Below are 15,096 nucleotides of genomic sequence, written 5' to 3' on the forward strand. Positions count from 1 at the left end.
TATGGATATGGGTTCACTAAAGTGTGAAAAGATTTATTTGTACATCTAGACCTTAGATAACCGATTCATCCCTCCTCTCAATTATTCTAAAGAATTCCAACTCAAAGTATCTTATTATAAGAACCAAATTTAGTAGAATGAGAGTTGTATAATAGAACATTAAAAACTTTATTGTAGAGGATGAGATTGTGGTATTTGGGAGTTATCTTAAGAGACACTTTTTTCTTTTATAAAAAAAAGATGTTTTATGTTTTGTGCAAGATTTTTTAAAGAGAAAGATATTTATTTTTTTATTTAAAATTTTTAAAGATATTCTTTAAGAAGGGAGAAATATTCAACCATTCAATGATTCTTCAATGGTGAATCATGTAGTAATTGAATTTCAATGATATTTACAAAGTATCTTATTATAAGAACCAAATTTAGTAGAATGAGAGTTGTATAATAGAACATTAAAAACTTTATTGTAGAGGATGAGATTGTGGTATTTGAGAGTTATCGTAAGAGACACATATTTCTTTTATAAAAAAAGGATGTTTAATGTTTTTGCAAGATTTTTTAAAGAAAAAAATAGTTATTTTTTTATTTAAAAATATTCTAGATATTTTCATATTTAAAAATATTCTTATATTATCTTTGAACATAACGTGAAAATATTTTCTTTCACATTTAATTTTTGCATGTCTTATAAATGTTAATGATCATGAAAATAAATTGTATAATATACTACTTTGTTAATGGTCATGAAAATAAATTGTATAATATACTACTTTTGATGAAATGATTTGTAAGTTAAATCATTTTATTTACGAGTTTTCTTTGTTTGATGATCATAACCAAATCTATATGAGATCAGAATAAACAACAATATAGAATGTCTCTCTTTTCGATATATATTCTTTATTTTAAACTTTGAATTCTTCGAATCAAAGAGAAACGAGGGAGTGGTCCGGTAAATTGCAATTGAATGTTTGGATGCGAGATATCCAGTTTCGCCAGGGGTGGGGGACACCATAGCTTAGCTCTGATCAGTTAAAAAAGAAGACACCGAGCATATCTGGGGGTTGCGAATGGCCAAAATGAAACTAAATAAGGAGAGGTCACAGTTTCTAGATGTAGATTGGTCTGTGATATCCGTGTCGTCCATTCGTATGGTGTTTGAGGAGCTCATTTGTCAGTTGATGGGCGTGGATCGGCCTTTGGAGAGGTGGCGTGGCGCAGATGTGAATGATGTCTACCGGAGGTATTCTACAGCAGCCCTGGGCAACAGCAGCGCCGGGTTTCCGATAAAGGGCGTCATCTATGACATGCTCTGCTTTATTCAGAGGGCACCCTCAAACGCAATTTCTCCAATTGCCTCTTCTTCTGTTTCTGATGGGGGAAGAGACTGGAGCAATCTTATTCCGGCCTTTACTAATTCTAGTACCATTACTAGTACCGATGCTTGCCCTCCTGTAGTGACTGCTTCTGAGGTGGTGCAGAGGTTGGGGGTTCAAAATCTTCCTGGGTTACAAGATAGGATTTTGACAGAGAGAAAGGAAACACTGGCGAAAAAGCAAATGCTGGAAGAGGTGACGGGGAGAGGGGACAGTGTGAGAGACAAGTACATGGAAAAGATCAGAGCCAAGAAGATGATAGCTCAAGCCAGAAGAGAAAGGGAAAGGTTTTCCATTAACACCAACACTGGCGGTTACACCGCTCAGTCTTCACTTTCTCAGAAGGCTTGGAGTATCACACGTAGTTCCCCTGCGCTTGTCCGCTATCTCGAGGTATGCTTATCCTCTGTTTTTCTTTTGAGAGAATAACATGATAATGCAAATTTTTTTAAGCTTTCACATTGTAGCTAATACCTGTTAGAAAATTGCAAGTTATTACTGCTCCGAATGGTCCGGTGACCATTTTCTTCCGATTCGGCACAAATTCAGATTACTAGTATCTTGATATGTGCCCAATTTTATCTGTAAAATCACAATTCAAACGTAATTGAACATGAAATAACAGCAATTTTTTCTCTGTTTCATTTTTCATCCGACTAGGTGATTTGTTGAGCAATCTTGCGTATTAGTAAATAACCAACAAGATTATAGAATATTGAAACGGAGTTGAGAAACAATCAACAAAATACACCATTAAGGCCTTTTGTGAATGTAAGTCACTAATATTCAAAACTAGAATGTACCGAATATTTACAGAGTATCAGGTTATCTATCGCGTAGTTCCTTTCGTCTGATTGCATTTGTTACATTACCGATAATAATCGGTTGATATTAGTTTGAGTCAGATACCGATTATGAAACGGTAGGTGGAGAGACATGTCTAGTCTATCCATTGGTATGTCTCATCAAGCAAATATATATATCTCAAATCAGACAGAAATTCATTAGTGCAAGTAATTTGGAGTTCAATCTCTCTTTCTTATACTCAGAAATTTGTGATTCAAATTCAGAATAATTGAAGTATTATCAATATCAGAGTTATCTACATTTCTTGTGAAATATCATTGTTTCATTATTCTGGCAGCAACCTGGAAAGAATCATTAGTTACTAAGAACATTATTCAAGAGATAATAAAATCAAAAGATATCTATATTCCTACTCAATAATAAATCTAATCTACTTTAACATGGTATCAGAGTATAGTTAAGGAAGATCCAATTAGATTTGAGATAGCAGATTATCTAGACTATCAATTAGCTCTTAAAGAGAAATCACGTTCCTTTCTTTATAATGACAAGCGGAATCAGATTCGAAGATTGTCTTGAAGGAGCATCAAACTTTGTACCATGGAAGTTCAGGGTCATGCTTATGTTGAAGGAAAATGAACTAGATTCATTTGTAAAAGGAAACATATCTGAACCAGAAAATGATGTTGAAAAAATTCAATGGAATAAGAACAATGAAAAGGCTATGAAAATGATTGTGGATGCGGTTAGGGACCATATGGTTCCAATTATATCAAAATGTGACACAGCATACCACATGTTTGAATCACTTGAACATATGTATGAAATAAACAATACGATCAAAGTTCTCACATTGAAAAAACAACTCCATCATGTGAAGATGAATAAGGGAGAAACTGCCACATCATACTTTATGAGGATCACTGAATTGAGAAACCAACTTTCTACAATTGGTCATCAATTTGACAATGAGGAGTTAACATTGATGGCTCTAGGTGGACTCCCATCATCATGGGAATCATTTATTCAAGGAATAAGTGCACGTTCAAAACTCCCTAAGTTTGATCAGTTAAAAATCGATTGCATTCAAGAAGAATCCAAATTGTTCACCAAGGGGATTAACCAAAATACCATCAATGAAGACATTCATGTATTGAACACTAACTCTCATAAGAAAGGAAAGAAAAGGAACTACAAAAGAAAGGACAAAAACACCTATGGAAAAGGCTCTTCCAAGAAGAGGAAGGACATATCTCAAGTACAATGTTTCAGATGTGATAAATGAACATTATGCCATGTTGTGTCTTGATAGAACAAAATTGTTAGGATTAAGGGGAGATTGTTAAGTGGTTGGCATGTGGATAGCATGTCTATGTGTTGTATTGATGACATGTTTGTCATTGATGTCAACATATATATATTTTGGTATGTGGCAGACAGAGATTTTGAACATTGTAGTGGTCGATTTGATCAACGATATTGTGTTATGACATGTTAAGCTATGTGTGTTTAGATTCATGTTCAAGAATGTGGTGAGATGCTAAATTTGTGTGTAACAAGCTATTTTCCCATTTCCATTTAAAAACTTTAATTTAAGATATATCTATATTCATAATAGAATGACAAGGTTACAGTTATAGCAGGTATTTCATATGAAAGAGAAATTTAACGAGCATATTCAGATACTTGCAATTCATAATTAAAGAAATCATTAATGAACTAATCTAATTCACATGAAATAGAGTTATAACTTCCATATCTATTTCCTTTCTATTTGTAATACAATCTTTCAAATGATAACATAAGGAAATAACAATTTAAATATCATGATTTCATAGTAATATGACAAATGATAACCGAGCATGCTAGCGTTAGAGTGTCGACTAGACAACAGACAAGGCTGTGGATATCCTTCATCAACCCACCCTCTATCAGCTAACACTCTGACCTCTAGTAATCGCAGTGACAAGCATGCCACTAATTTACCTTGGCCAAGGATTTTAGTGGTCTACTAATTATGCCCGATCACCCACCGCTCGACTTGAGAACAAGAGTTATATTTTGACTCAGTTATTTTATGCTGTTGTATAAATATATTCATTCATTACTGATCTCATCTTGTTTTTGTAGGGATGTTCTCTCCTCCCACCCTTTTGTCTTGACCATTCTGGTCATTATGGGTGATTCCTAGGAGATCCCTTGAATAAATTCAGTTCTGGTATCAATTTGCATTTCTAAAACCAAAACATTGTACATAATTTTTATCATGGCATCAAATGCTGTACTTATCTCAGAGGCATATTGCCAACACTTTTGTATAAGCCAGTGTAATACAGTAAGTAATATTTGCTTTGCAAATATCATATCATATACATGATTTGTAAGTGGCAAATGCATAGCGGATCACTTGCAAAAATACAATAACAACTTACAATGTTTACTTCTATGTTACTATCATACGATCCTTCTGCTGCAACATAAATAAATGAATAATGAACGCATAACCTACTAGAAAGAGGTGCGCTGCCTTGTGCAGTTAGAGAACGGAAATGAAAATCTGCAAAAGTGGATGCTAAGAGAGACTTGGCAAGTTTGATGCCACATGCTTGGCTCCTGATCGATATGGAGCTCGCATTCAATTGAAACTGCAGTGTTCGCAGTCCTTGGCTTATGGAAAATGCCGTGAGGAAGGAATGAAATTGCAGAGCACAAAAAAAAAGACTTAAAGAAGAATGCTTGCATAGCCTTGGTGAGAAGATATATAAACCAGCCTGCAAATGCATGCTTGATTGCAAGAGAGGCTGAGGTGGTGGATGTATAGCCAGGTATCGGTTCCATAAAGAAATTTCATTTCCATTGATTTTAATAACTCCATCGGTTGAATTATTTGAGAAGAGCATTTGAAAAGCATAAAAAGCCCGATGAAAAGTTAGGCAATCGCTCAAAACTGTAAGTTTTCTACAAATTCTGAACTTTCTGATATAATGTCTTTAGTCTTGCTGAAGATGTTCTTTAAATGCACCAGACCTGTATATGAAGTGTTCCTGGGAGTAGGAAAATTATTCTGAAAATGTTTTTATCCCTGCTATAAATCATATAAGGCAGCAATGCTAAAGGAGCAGATTTTATTGTATTTGTGTGTCCTTTATCCACATCCTTACCTCTTATTTATATGGCACCCAAGAGGCATGTCCTTAGAAAGGACACGACTCTTTCTAGGTCAGCCCTACATATAAACCAATAATTACATTGCCAAGATCAGCGTCTCAAGGATTTACAATTAGTTAGTAAATATACTAACTATAACTATGCAAATAGAACATTAATAAATGCTCCCAAGGAAGACGCCGATTAGGTTATGCATATAAGGTATTTAAGAGGCCAGTCCTTTCTAAGGATCTTCATGCTTTACTAAATCTGATGATCTGCAGTTCAGACCGGTTATGATATCAGAGTTATATAGAATTAACACTCCCTGTTAACTTGATAATCATATTGAGAGATAACATATCTAGCACCATCAATTAAGATGAATAAGCATAGATTGATACTCTATATCGATCTGAATCTTCTAAGCATGTGGTATCGTTGAACACATGATACTATGTCATATTACTATACCTGTGATATGACTTATCACTTGTACTTGTGATAACAATATTGCATGGAATGCAATATACATGATAAAATCCGGAAAATGATTAAATTCTTCCTTCATCCAAGTTGTGACTCATAGGTATCGGCAGGCCTATTTCACAATATGATCCTGAGTTAAGATCTACTAGTACACAGGATAAGATCTGGAGAATGATTAAATTCCTCTTTTATCCAAGTTCTGACTCATAGGCATAAAAAATGTCTACATCACAGTGTGATCTTGAACTCATCCATATCTGACAGTAGTTCTCTACTATTCAGTACATTATCTTAGAGATCATCATCTCTCATAATGTCTTTTATACAAGTGCTCATTATCTCAGAGATTGTCACCTCTTAGATATTGAATACAAATGGTGAAACCCATAACAGTCAATAGCCTGACAATAATAATTTTAACACAATTATTTTATTAATAATTAAAGAATACAAATTATAATTCAACCATACCAAGTCCTTTTCTGAAGTGATCTATCTTCACTTGAGAGAGAGGTTCGGTAAGAATATCTGTTGTCTGATCTGCAGTGTAAATGTATTCTAACTTGACAATTTTCTTTTCTACCATATCTCTTACATAATGGTAAGGAATTTCAGTATGCTTGGACCTATCATGAAAAACTAGATTCACAGAAAGCTTGATGGAACTCTGATTATCACAATGAATAATAGTGGGATTCATGTGTTGACCAAATAATCCCACAAGTTACTTCCTAAGCCAAATTGCTTCCCGAAAGGCCATTGCAGTTGCAATGTATTCAACTTTTGTGGAACTCTGTGCCACCGATGCCTGCTTTCTGCATATCCATGATATCGTTGCTGAGCCTAAACTAAAACAACATCCTGAAGTGCTTTTTCTATTAGTAACACTTCCAACACAATTTGAGTCTGTGAACCCATGTAAGTCTACGTCAACTTTCTCATACTTGAGCCCAAGGTTAAGAGTGCCTTGTAAGTATCTCATAATGTGTTTGATTGCAACTAGGTGAATCTCCTTTGGCTCACACATAAACTGACTTAAGGCATTGACAACATAGCAAATATCATGTCTTGTATTTACCAAGTACATAAGACCTAATCATTTGTCTGTAAAGAGTAGAATCTATGGAGGGTGATTCTGCTGCTGCTTCCTTAAGTTTGTGTAGATTACTCTCCATTGGAGAAGACATAAGTTTGCAGTTCCACATTCCAAATCTTTTCAAGATGTTTAATGTATATTTTCCTTGATTAAGTATGATGCTATCAGAGTTCTGCTACACTTCCAGTCCTAAGAAGTAATGGAGCCCTAAATCTTTCATATCAAATTCTTTGATTACATCTTTCTTGCATTGATCTATAAGATCATCATCTGTTATTAGTAGACCATCATCTGTTATTAGTAAATCATCAACTTATAGTATCAAAATTATTATATCATCTCTATTCTTTTTATAATAGAGATTTGGATCACCTTCATTCTTAGAGAATCCTAAACTGGTAAGATATGTATCGATTCTTTCATTCCATGCCCTAGGAGCCTATTTAAGCCCATAGAGAGCTTTCTTGAGTTTGCAAACAAAGATTTTAGGATTATGAGTTTCAAATCCTTCAGGTTGTTCCAAATATACCTCTTTTGTAATCTTTCCATTCAGAAATGTTGTTTTCACATCCATTTGATGTACTTTCCATCCCTTCGATGTTGTAATAGCTAGGATTGCTCTTACAGAGGTGTATCTGGCAACTAGAGCAAAGGTTTCTTCATAATCAATTCCCTCCTGAGAGAATCCTCTAGCTACGAATTTGGCTTTATATTTTTCAATGCTATCGTTAGCAGCATGCTTGATTTTAAATATCCCCTTAGAAGAAACAATAGATTTTCCTTCAGGCCTTGGAACAATTTCCCAAACATCATTCTTTATAATCGGTTGGTATTCTTCTGTCATAGCATCCTTCCAAGCTGTATGTTTAATAGCATCTGAAACATTGATTGGTTCTGATTTAGATAAATCACTCATGTTTGCTACATAGCTAGAAAATCTTTTGGGTCTTTTTATTTCTCTGAAGGTTCCAGATGGTGCAACAAAGTCTTGTGCTTCCTCTATAGTCTTAATAGCCCAAAGTGGTATTTTCTTAGGATTTTGAGTTTCCTCAAGATTAAGATTTTGAATTTCACCTTCAATTTCCTCAATGTTCTCCCTCTGAAACTCAGGTTCATGATTTTCTTTAGAACTAGGTATATGTGAAGGATCTTCAGAACTTAGGGCTCTTTTGAATGCTAAATCTTCTTCAAATATTACATCCCTATTAAGTTCAATGTTTTTCTGACTAGATATGTAAACTCTATATTTCACTGTACCATTCAAAAATACCTTTCCTCCCAGAGGGTTCTAACTTAGTTCTCTTTTCTTTTGGATCATGTATGTATACAGGGCACCCAAATATCCTAAGATGACTTATATTTGGTTTAACCTTAGAAAAGACTTCTTCAAGAGTTTTATCTCTAAGGTGGGAGTGAGGACTTCTATTTTGAATATAAACAGTAGTACAGGAGGCTTCACCCCAAAGATAACATTCTAAATTTTGATCAAATATCATAGCTCTTGTTGCTTCTATAATTGTTCTATTCTTCCTTTCTGCTACCTCGTTTTGTTGTGGGTTTTAAGGAACAGTATACTCTCTCTTAAGTCCTGCTTCTTTACAAAAATCTTTAAACAAATTTGAAGTATATTCCCCTCCATTATCAGTCCTAAGAGTTCTAATTTTGTGTCCTGATAGGTTTTCAGTTAAGGATTTGAATTCTTTAAATCTCTTAAGGATTTCTTCTAATTCTTTACGTTTTAAGAAGTAAATCCATGTTTTCTTAGAGAAATCATCTATAAAAAGTATATAGTACCAGAATCCTCCAAGAGAAGGAACAAACATAGGTCCACATAAATCTGAGTGGACTAATTCTAAGATATTGTTAGTTTTTCTATTGCTATCTTGAAATGAACTTTTGGTGTTCTTACCTAGAGCACATCTTTTGCATATGCTTGAATGATCTTTATTCAACTTAGGTAAACCAGTAATCATCTTTTCCATAGTCGATAAGGTTTTGAAGTTTAGATGTCTTAACCTTCTATACCACATTTCATTTATATCAATAGCTTCATGAATTCAGGCTTGAATAGGTTCTATATTTAATTCATACACGTATCCCTTTCTTTGACCAATCAACTTTGATTTCTTAAATGAAGAGTTCTTAGACAAGGTCACTACTTTACCGTCCATGAATGCGACCTTATGTCCATCATCTTCAAGTGATGTAATAGAAATTAGATTCCTCTTGATTCCTGGTACATAGAGTACTCTTTTGAGATGAAGAGAAATACCCGACTTCAGTTTCAAAGTGCAGTTCTCAATTCCTTTGATAGAATGGGTGGAATTATCACTTATGGTAACTTCGTCATTAACCTCTTCTGATATTGAGTCTAATACTTCTTTGTATCTTGTGATGTGTCGAGATGATCCACTATCAATTACCTATGCTTTGCTTGATACTTCATTTGATAGTGCTGAATACAATACACTTTTGTCAAGATCATAGTTTTCCCCTTTCCTAATAACGTTTGTACAGTTTACTTGCTGCTTTGTATTCTCAAGGCAATTAGATTTATAGTGTCCAAATTTTTCACATTTGAAGCATTCTATTTTGGATAAATCTCTCTTAGGTTTCTGATTTCTTTGATTACCCTTTTTCTTGAAGTGCTTCTTCTTACCTTTATAGGAATTTGTATTGAGGACATGAAGTACTTCATCTTCAGTTTTTAATTTCCCTCCTTTCTTGAGTTTCTTAGATTCTTCTTGAAGGCAATCCCCATTAAGTCTATTGAAGTTTGAAAGTTTGTCTCTAGCACTTACTTGTGAGAATGTTTCCTATGAATCTGGTAACCCATCTATAGCCATAAGTGATAGCTCTGTCTTCAATTATGGTCCCTATACTTGCAAGTTCATCTCTTAGACTAGCCACCCTTAGGAAGTATGAATTCATAGATTCTCCCTTCCTTATCTTTATATGATTTAGTTGCCTTTTTAGTACAAGGGTTCTAGTTGTATTGTTAACCTTATATGCATTTAATAATGCTCTCATCATATTAAATGTTGTATGATGTTTCATTAGCATAGGTACTAATTCATTTTTAACTCTGTCTAATATGATTTGCATGGCTTTCTTGTTTCCTTTAATCTAGATAGTTTTATGAGGATCAACATCACGTTGCTTGAATTCCTTATCAACAAATTGTATTACATCATTGTCTTTAAGAATCATCATAATTCTGAATTTCCAAGCAACGAAGTGTTCTTTTCCATCGAACCTATCTTCAGGTTTGATTGCGCTAGCCATTGAAGGTAGAAGGATATTGCTAGATATTTAAATATGATTGTCAATTTGCAGAGCCTAGGTTTGACTACCAGAGCTTTGATACAATGTAAGTTTTCTGCAAATTTTGAACTTCCAAAACTGATATAATGTCTTTAGTTTTGTTGAAGATGTTCTTTAAATGCATCGGACCTGTATATGAAGTGTACTTGGGAGTAGGAAGATTATTCTGAAAATGTTTTTATCCCTGCTATAAATCGTGTAAGGCAGCAATGCTAAAGGAGCAAAGTTATTGTATATGTGTGTCCTTTATCCACATCCTTACCTCTTATTTATATGTCACCCAAGAGACATGTCCTTAGAAAGAAAATGACTCTTTCTAGGTCTACCCTACATAAAAACCAATAATTACATTGCCAAGATCGGCATCTCAAGGATGTACAATTAGTTAGTAAATATACTAACTATAACTATGCAAAAAATAATGATAATTATAAAGGTTCTCCCTCCAAAAGATTTTTAAATATATCGACATCATGGTATCTATGCCACCTCCATTTTTACTTACACATATACATATGTGTGCACAAATTTAATCATTTATATCTTTTGTATCATTATGTTGATTTATGCGCGTGCGCACACACACACATATATATTTGTATGTGCAAATATAGATGTCATGATATCATGGTGTCAATATATGAAGTATAACAAGAGGCTCTACAATGATCTTAGATAGAACAGGTAACAATTTATCTTATTATTTAAATGCTTAATGTTTTTCTTGATAAGTGATGTGAACTAATTAGTTAGCTCCTGGTCGTCCAAGGTATACTCTTGCTTGCCTAGTTGTTAAATCCTTAGCCAAGATGGTTAGAATGAATACTTGATGCCCCGTTAGTGGACTTTTTGTGCTAATCCTAGCTCCCATTTTGGCAATACTTCCCCCCTTCGTTGTGTTTTGCAACCTAGAAGAATTTCCACGATAATAACATATTCAAAAATATAAATCAAGATAACTATAATAAAAAATCATATTTATAATCATCATAATGGCTAACCACCATTTCAAATAAGCTACTAACTTCTCCAAACTTCTTTAAAAATAATCAAATATTCATTTTCTTTTTTAAATTGCAACAAACAACTAACATGTCATCTTCACATGGATAAAACGAACAACCACATTTCCATTTCACATGATCATAATATTCAATTGGTTTACTAGCCAACTGACATTCACATGAATTACATAACGGCTATATGATTATTCAAATTGGCCAAAAATTTGGGATGTAACATTGTGTTTGCACATGTTTCTATAAAGGATTGGATGAGTTATAGTTGATTTGGTAAAGAATGGTAACAAGCAAGTGAGTAGGAAAATAGGTAATTGGTAGTTTGATTGTATTTGACGAACGAGATGGAATAAAGGTGAGTGGGCTTAGATCGTGGTTGAAGACATGTTCGTGTGAGTAGATGTTAGTAATCATAATGATCGCTGAAGTGTAATGTGTGATATGTTCATTGACAACCAACTCTTGTATTGGAAATTATTTTGGAAGTTGTAAAGTGTAATATAGCGTGTTGAACTTTAATGTAATATCTTAATGAGGTCCTATGTAATTAATTGTATATCGGGGAAGCTCAAAAGGCCAACCTATTTAGTTGTTAGGACAAAGTATAAAGGAAATATTGTTTCCTTAGGTTGAAGTGTAGTTAAGTGATTATGTGGTGTTGTAATTGTGATGCTTGGATGCTGAGGATGCAAATTTGATCAGAGAAGAGCAAAGGATTATGATGATGTTGTAAAGTTTTATATATCTTCTGTTTGGTGTAAATCTCAATTTCTATATATATGTAATGATATGAAAAGACTTAATATTCTTAAGGTAAATATGATCACAATATAATATCTTAATATTAATATAATTGAATTGATCAAGTAATTAATATAAGAATAATTGTGTTAATTTCAGATTTACCAATGTATTGAAAAATAATAATTATACTTGAAATGCGATGGGAATAGAACTCGATTGCCTTGGTGATTGATTGGTCTATCCCATCGCATTCAGATATATATCAATTGAAGCGGTATTAAGGCACGTCCTTTAAAATGTCCCATCGGTTTAGAACAATGTAAGGACAGTAGAAGTGAAGCAGGCTGATAGACTGACAACAGTCTTAATTAAAACATTTACCGCTGATGCAAGGTATCAAAGAAGTTTATTATAATGTGCTTAATAATTATTACAATGTGTTTGGTAATTGTTCAACTTATTTGGTAGTATATATATATATATATATATATATATATATATATATATATATATATATATATATATATATATATATATATATATATATATATATATATGTATGTATGTATGTATAATATTATATATATGTATATGATAATATATATATATATATATATTATATATGTATATATGATATATATAATTAATGAACAATTATATGATGCTGTAATAAAGTATATACACATAATAAATCTGTAGACACATTATTTAATTTCAATTTCTCACATGGCTAACATATTTAACACTCCCTCTTTAGCAAGAGGGAAATTGAAAGAAAATAAACAACTTTACACAATAAGGTGTTATCATCATAGTGTTTGATAAGGTTTAACCCAAGAATAAAAAAACAATGGATTTTCATGGTGTCTGGCGAAATCCGGCCCGAAGAACCATGAAGGTTATCAATGTGTCCGGCAAGATCTGGCCCGAAGAACAAGGATAACCCTAACTTCAAACATTTCTGTTTGAAGACAGATCAACTATAAATAAAGTCGTCACTTTATAATAGGATCAGAACGCAAGAAAGGTCGTCACCTTTCACAACACAAGCTTGCAAATAAATTTTTTATATTCATGAATATGATAGTTTAATAAATGCATTTACAACAATGTCATACCAAGTTTACCTCTGAAGTACACAATTTTCAACTTCGCAAGAGGCTTGGTAAAAATATCAGCATTTTTCTCATTTGTACTGATATAACTTAATTTAATAATGTCTCTGCCAACTGTATCTCTTATATAGTGATAAGGAGTCTCGATATGCTTTGATCGATTGTAGAAAACTGGATTTGCAGAAAGTTTGATACAACATTGATTATTGCAATGAATCACTGTAGGATTTAAAGGTTTTCCAAATAACCCGAATAGGAGTTTCCTTAGCCAAACTGCTTCACGTGCTCCCATGGAGGCAACTACATACTCAGCTTTAGTAGAACTTAAGGCAACAACTGGTTGTATTCTACTGAACCAAGATATCATTGCTGACCCAAGACTGAAACAACAACCTGTAGTGCTTTTATGATTTGAAGAGCAACCTGCCTAATCTGAATCAATATATCCTTCAAGATTTATCTCAACATTTTTATACTTTAAACCAAAACCAATAGTTCCTCGTAAGTATCTCAAGATGTGTTTGGCAGTATCTTCTTTGGTTTGCACATGAAATGACTCAGGACATTGGTAGCATAGCATATGTCAAGTCTGGTATTTACAAGATGCATAAGAGATTCAATAATCTGTCTGAAGAGAGTAGGATCAATGTCCTTAGAGTTTATGGCTTCTTCTTTTAGCTTGTGCAAGTTTGTTTCCATCGGAGTAGATAAGGGCTTACTATCCATCATTCCGAATCTAGTTAGAATATCTTGAGTATACTTTCCTTGATGCAAGAAGATGATGTCCTTTTTTTGATTAACTTCTAGTCCCAAGAAGTAGTGTAGTAACCCTAGATCTTTCATCTCAAATTCAGCTATGAGGTCCTGTTTGCATTTTGCAATCAATTTATCATCTCCTGTGATTAATAAATCATCAACATATAGAACAAGTATTAACATCTCATCTTTTGAGGTTTTGAAGTATATGTTTGAGTCGGCTTCATTCTTTGAGTATCTAAGTTTGGATAGATAGTTGTCTATCCTTTCATACCAAGCTCAAGGAGCTTGTTTGAGACCATAGAGTGCTTTCTTAAGTTTACATACAACTTTTTATCTTTCACAGTGAACCCTTCAGGTTGCTCTATGTAGACTTCTTCACTAATGATTCCATTTAGGAATGCAATTTTTACATCCATCTGATGAATCTTCCATCCTTTGGATGCTGCAATTGCAATGATTGTTCTTACATAAGTGTAATGGGCCACCGGAGCAAACGTTTCTTCATAGTCAATGCCAGTTTTGTGAGAGAACCCTTGAGCAACAATTCTAGCTTTGTGTTTTTCAATACTTCCATCTGCGGCGTATTTGATTTTATATAACCATTTTGAAGATACAACTGATTTGTCTTTAGGTCTAGGTACAATATCCTAGACATTGTTTTGAAGTATGGAATTATATTCTTCCACCATCGCATCTTTCCACTCTAGTGAATTTAGAGCTTCTTCAGTTGTTGATGGTTCAGTTTTATTTAGCTTAGTTATCAAAGCAGTGTAACATGATTGATTTCGAGTTCTCTTGCTTTCTTTTGAGATCTCCTCTGGTTCTATATTGTTTTCTTCAATCATCTTCCTTGCCCATAATGGTCTTTTCTTCCCATTAGTAATTTCCTCATTAGCTATATCTAATTCTCTTCCTTCAGATGTGTTCTCCCTCTGAGTCTTAGTTTGTCTAGATCCTTCATCATCTAAGTTTGGTTCATCTTCTATGCCGGTTGAAAGTTTTAAAACAGAGTGTTCTTCAAAAATTACATCTCTACTTATTTCAATTGATCTTTATCCGGGAATATAAATTCTATAACCCTTGGAATTTTCATTGTATCTTATAAATATACCTCTCTTTCTAGAAGGTTCAAGTTTAGTCTTTTTTTCTTTGGGTATGTGTATGTAGACTGGACATCCGAATATTCTTAGATGACTTAAATTTGGTTTAGTCCTTGAGAA

General features: G+C 33.5%; 1 protein-coding gene across 3 annotated transcripts in view; it reads left to right on the top strand.

Annotated features, from left to right (window-relative positions):
• Positions 1 to 823: 823 nt before the first annotated feature.
• LOC149534838 (uncharacterized) overlaps positions 824 to 15,096 on the top strand; it is a 100,735-nt gene continuing 86,462 nt past the window's right edge. Inside the window, exon 1 of one of the 3 annotated variants that reach the window (XM_089805032.1) lies at positions 824 to 1,769. In XM_089805032.1, the coding sequence (XP_089661158.1) occupies positions 1,071 to 1,769 (699 nt within the window). In that variant the 5' untranslated portion in view covers positions 824 to 1,070. The remainder of the gene's footprint in view (positions 1,770 to 15,096) is intronic. The other 2 variants (XM_089805031.1, XM_089805033.1) reach the window with 2 other exon arrangements.

This window comes from Cupressus sempervirens, chromosome 10 (genome assembly GCF_028749045.1).
Source record: "Cupressus sempervirens isolate cs-2001-9-10 chromosome 10, ASM2874904v1, whole genome shotgun sequence".
Classification (NCBI taxonomy): Eukaryota; Viridiplantae; Streptophyta; class Pinopsida; order Cupressales; family Cupressaceae; genus Cupressus; species Cupressus sempervirens.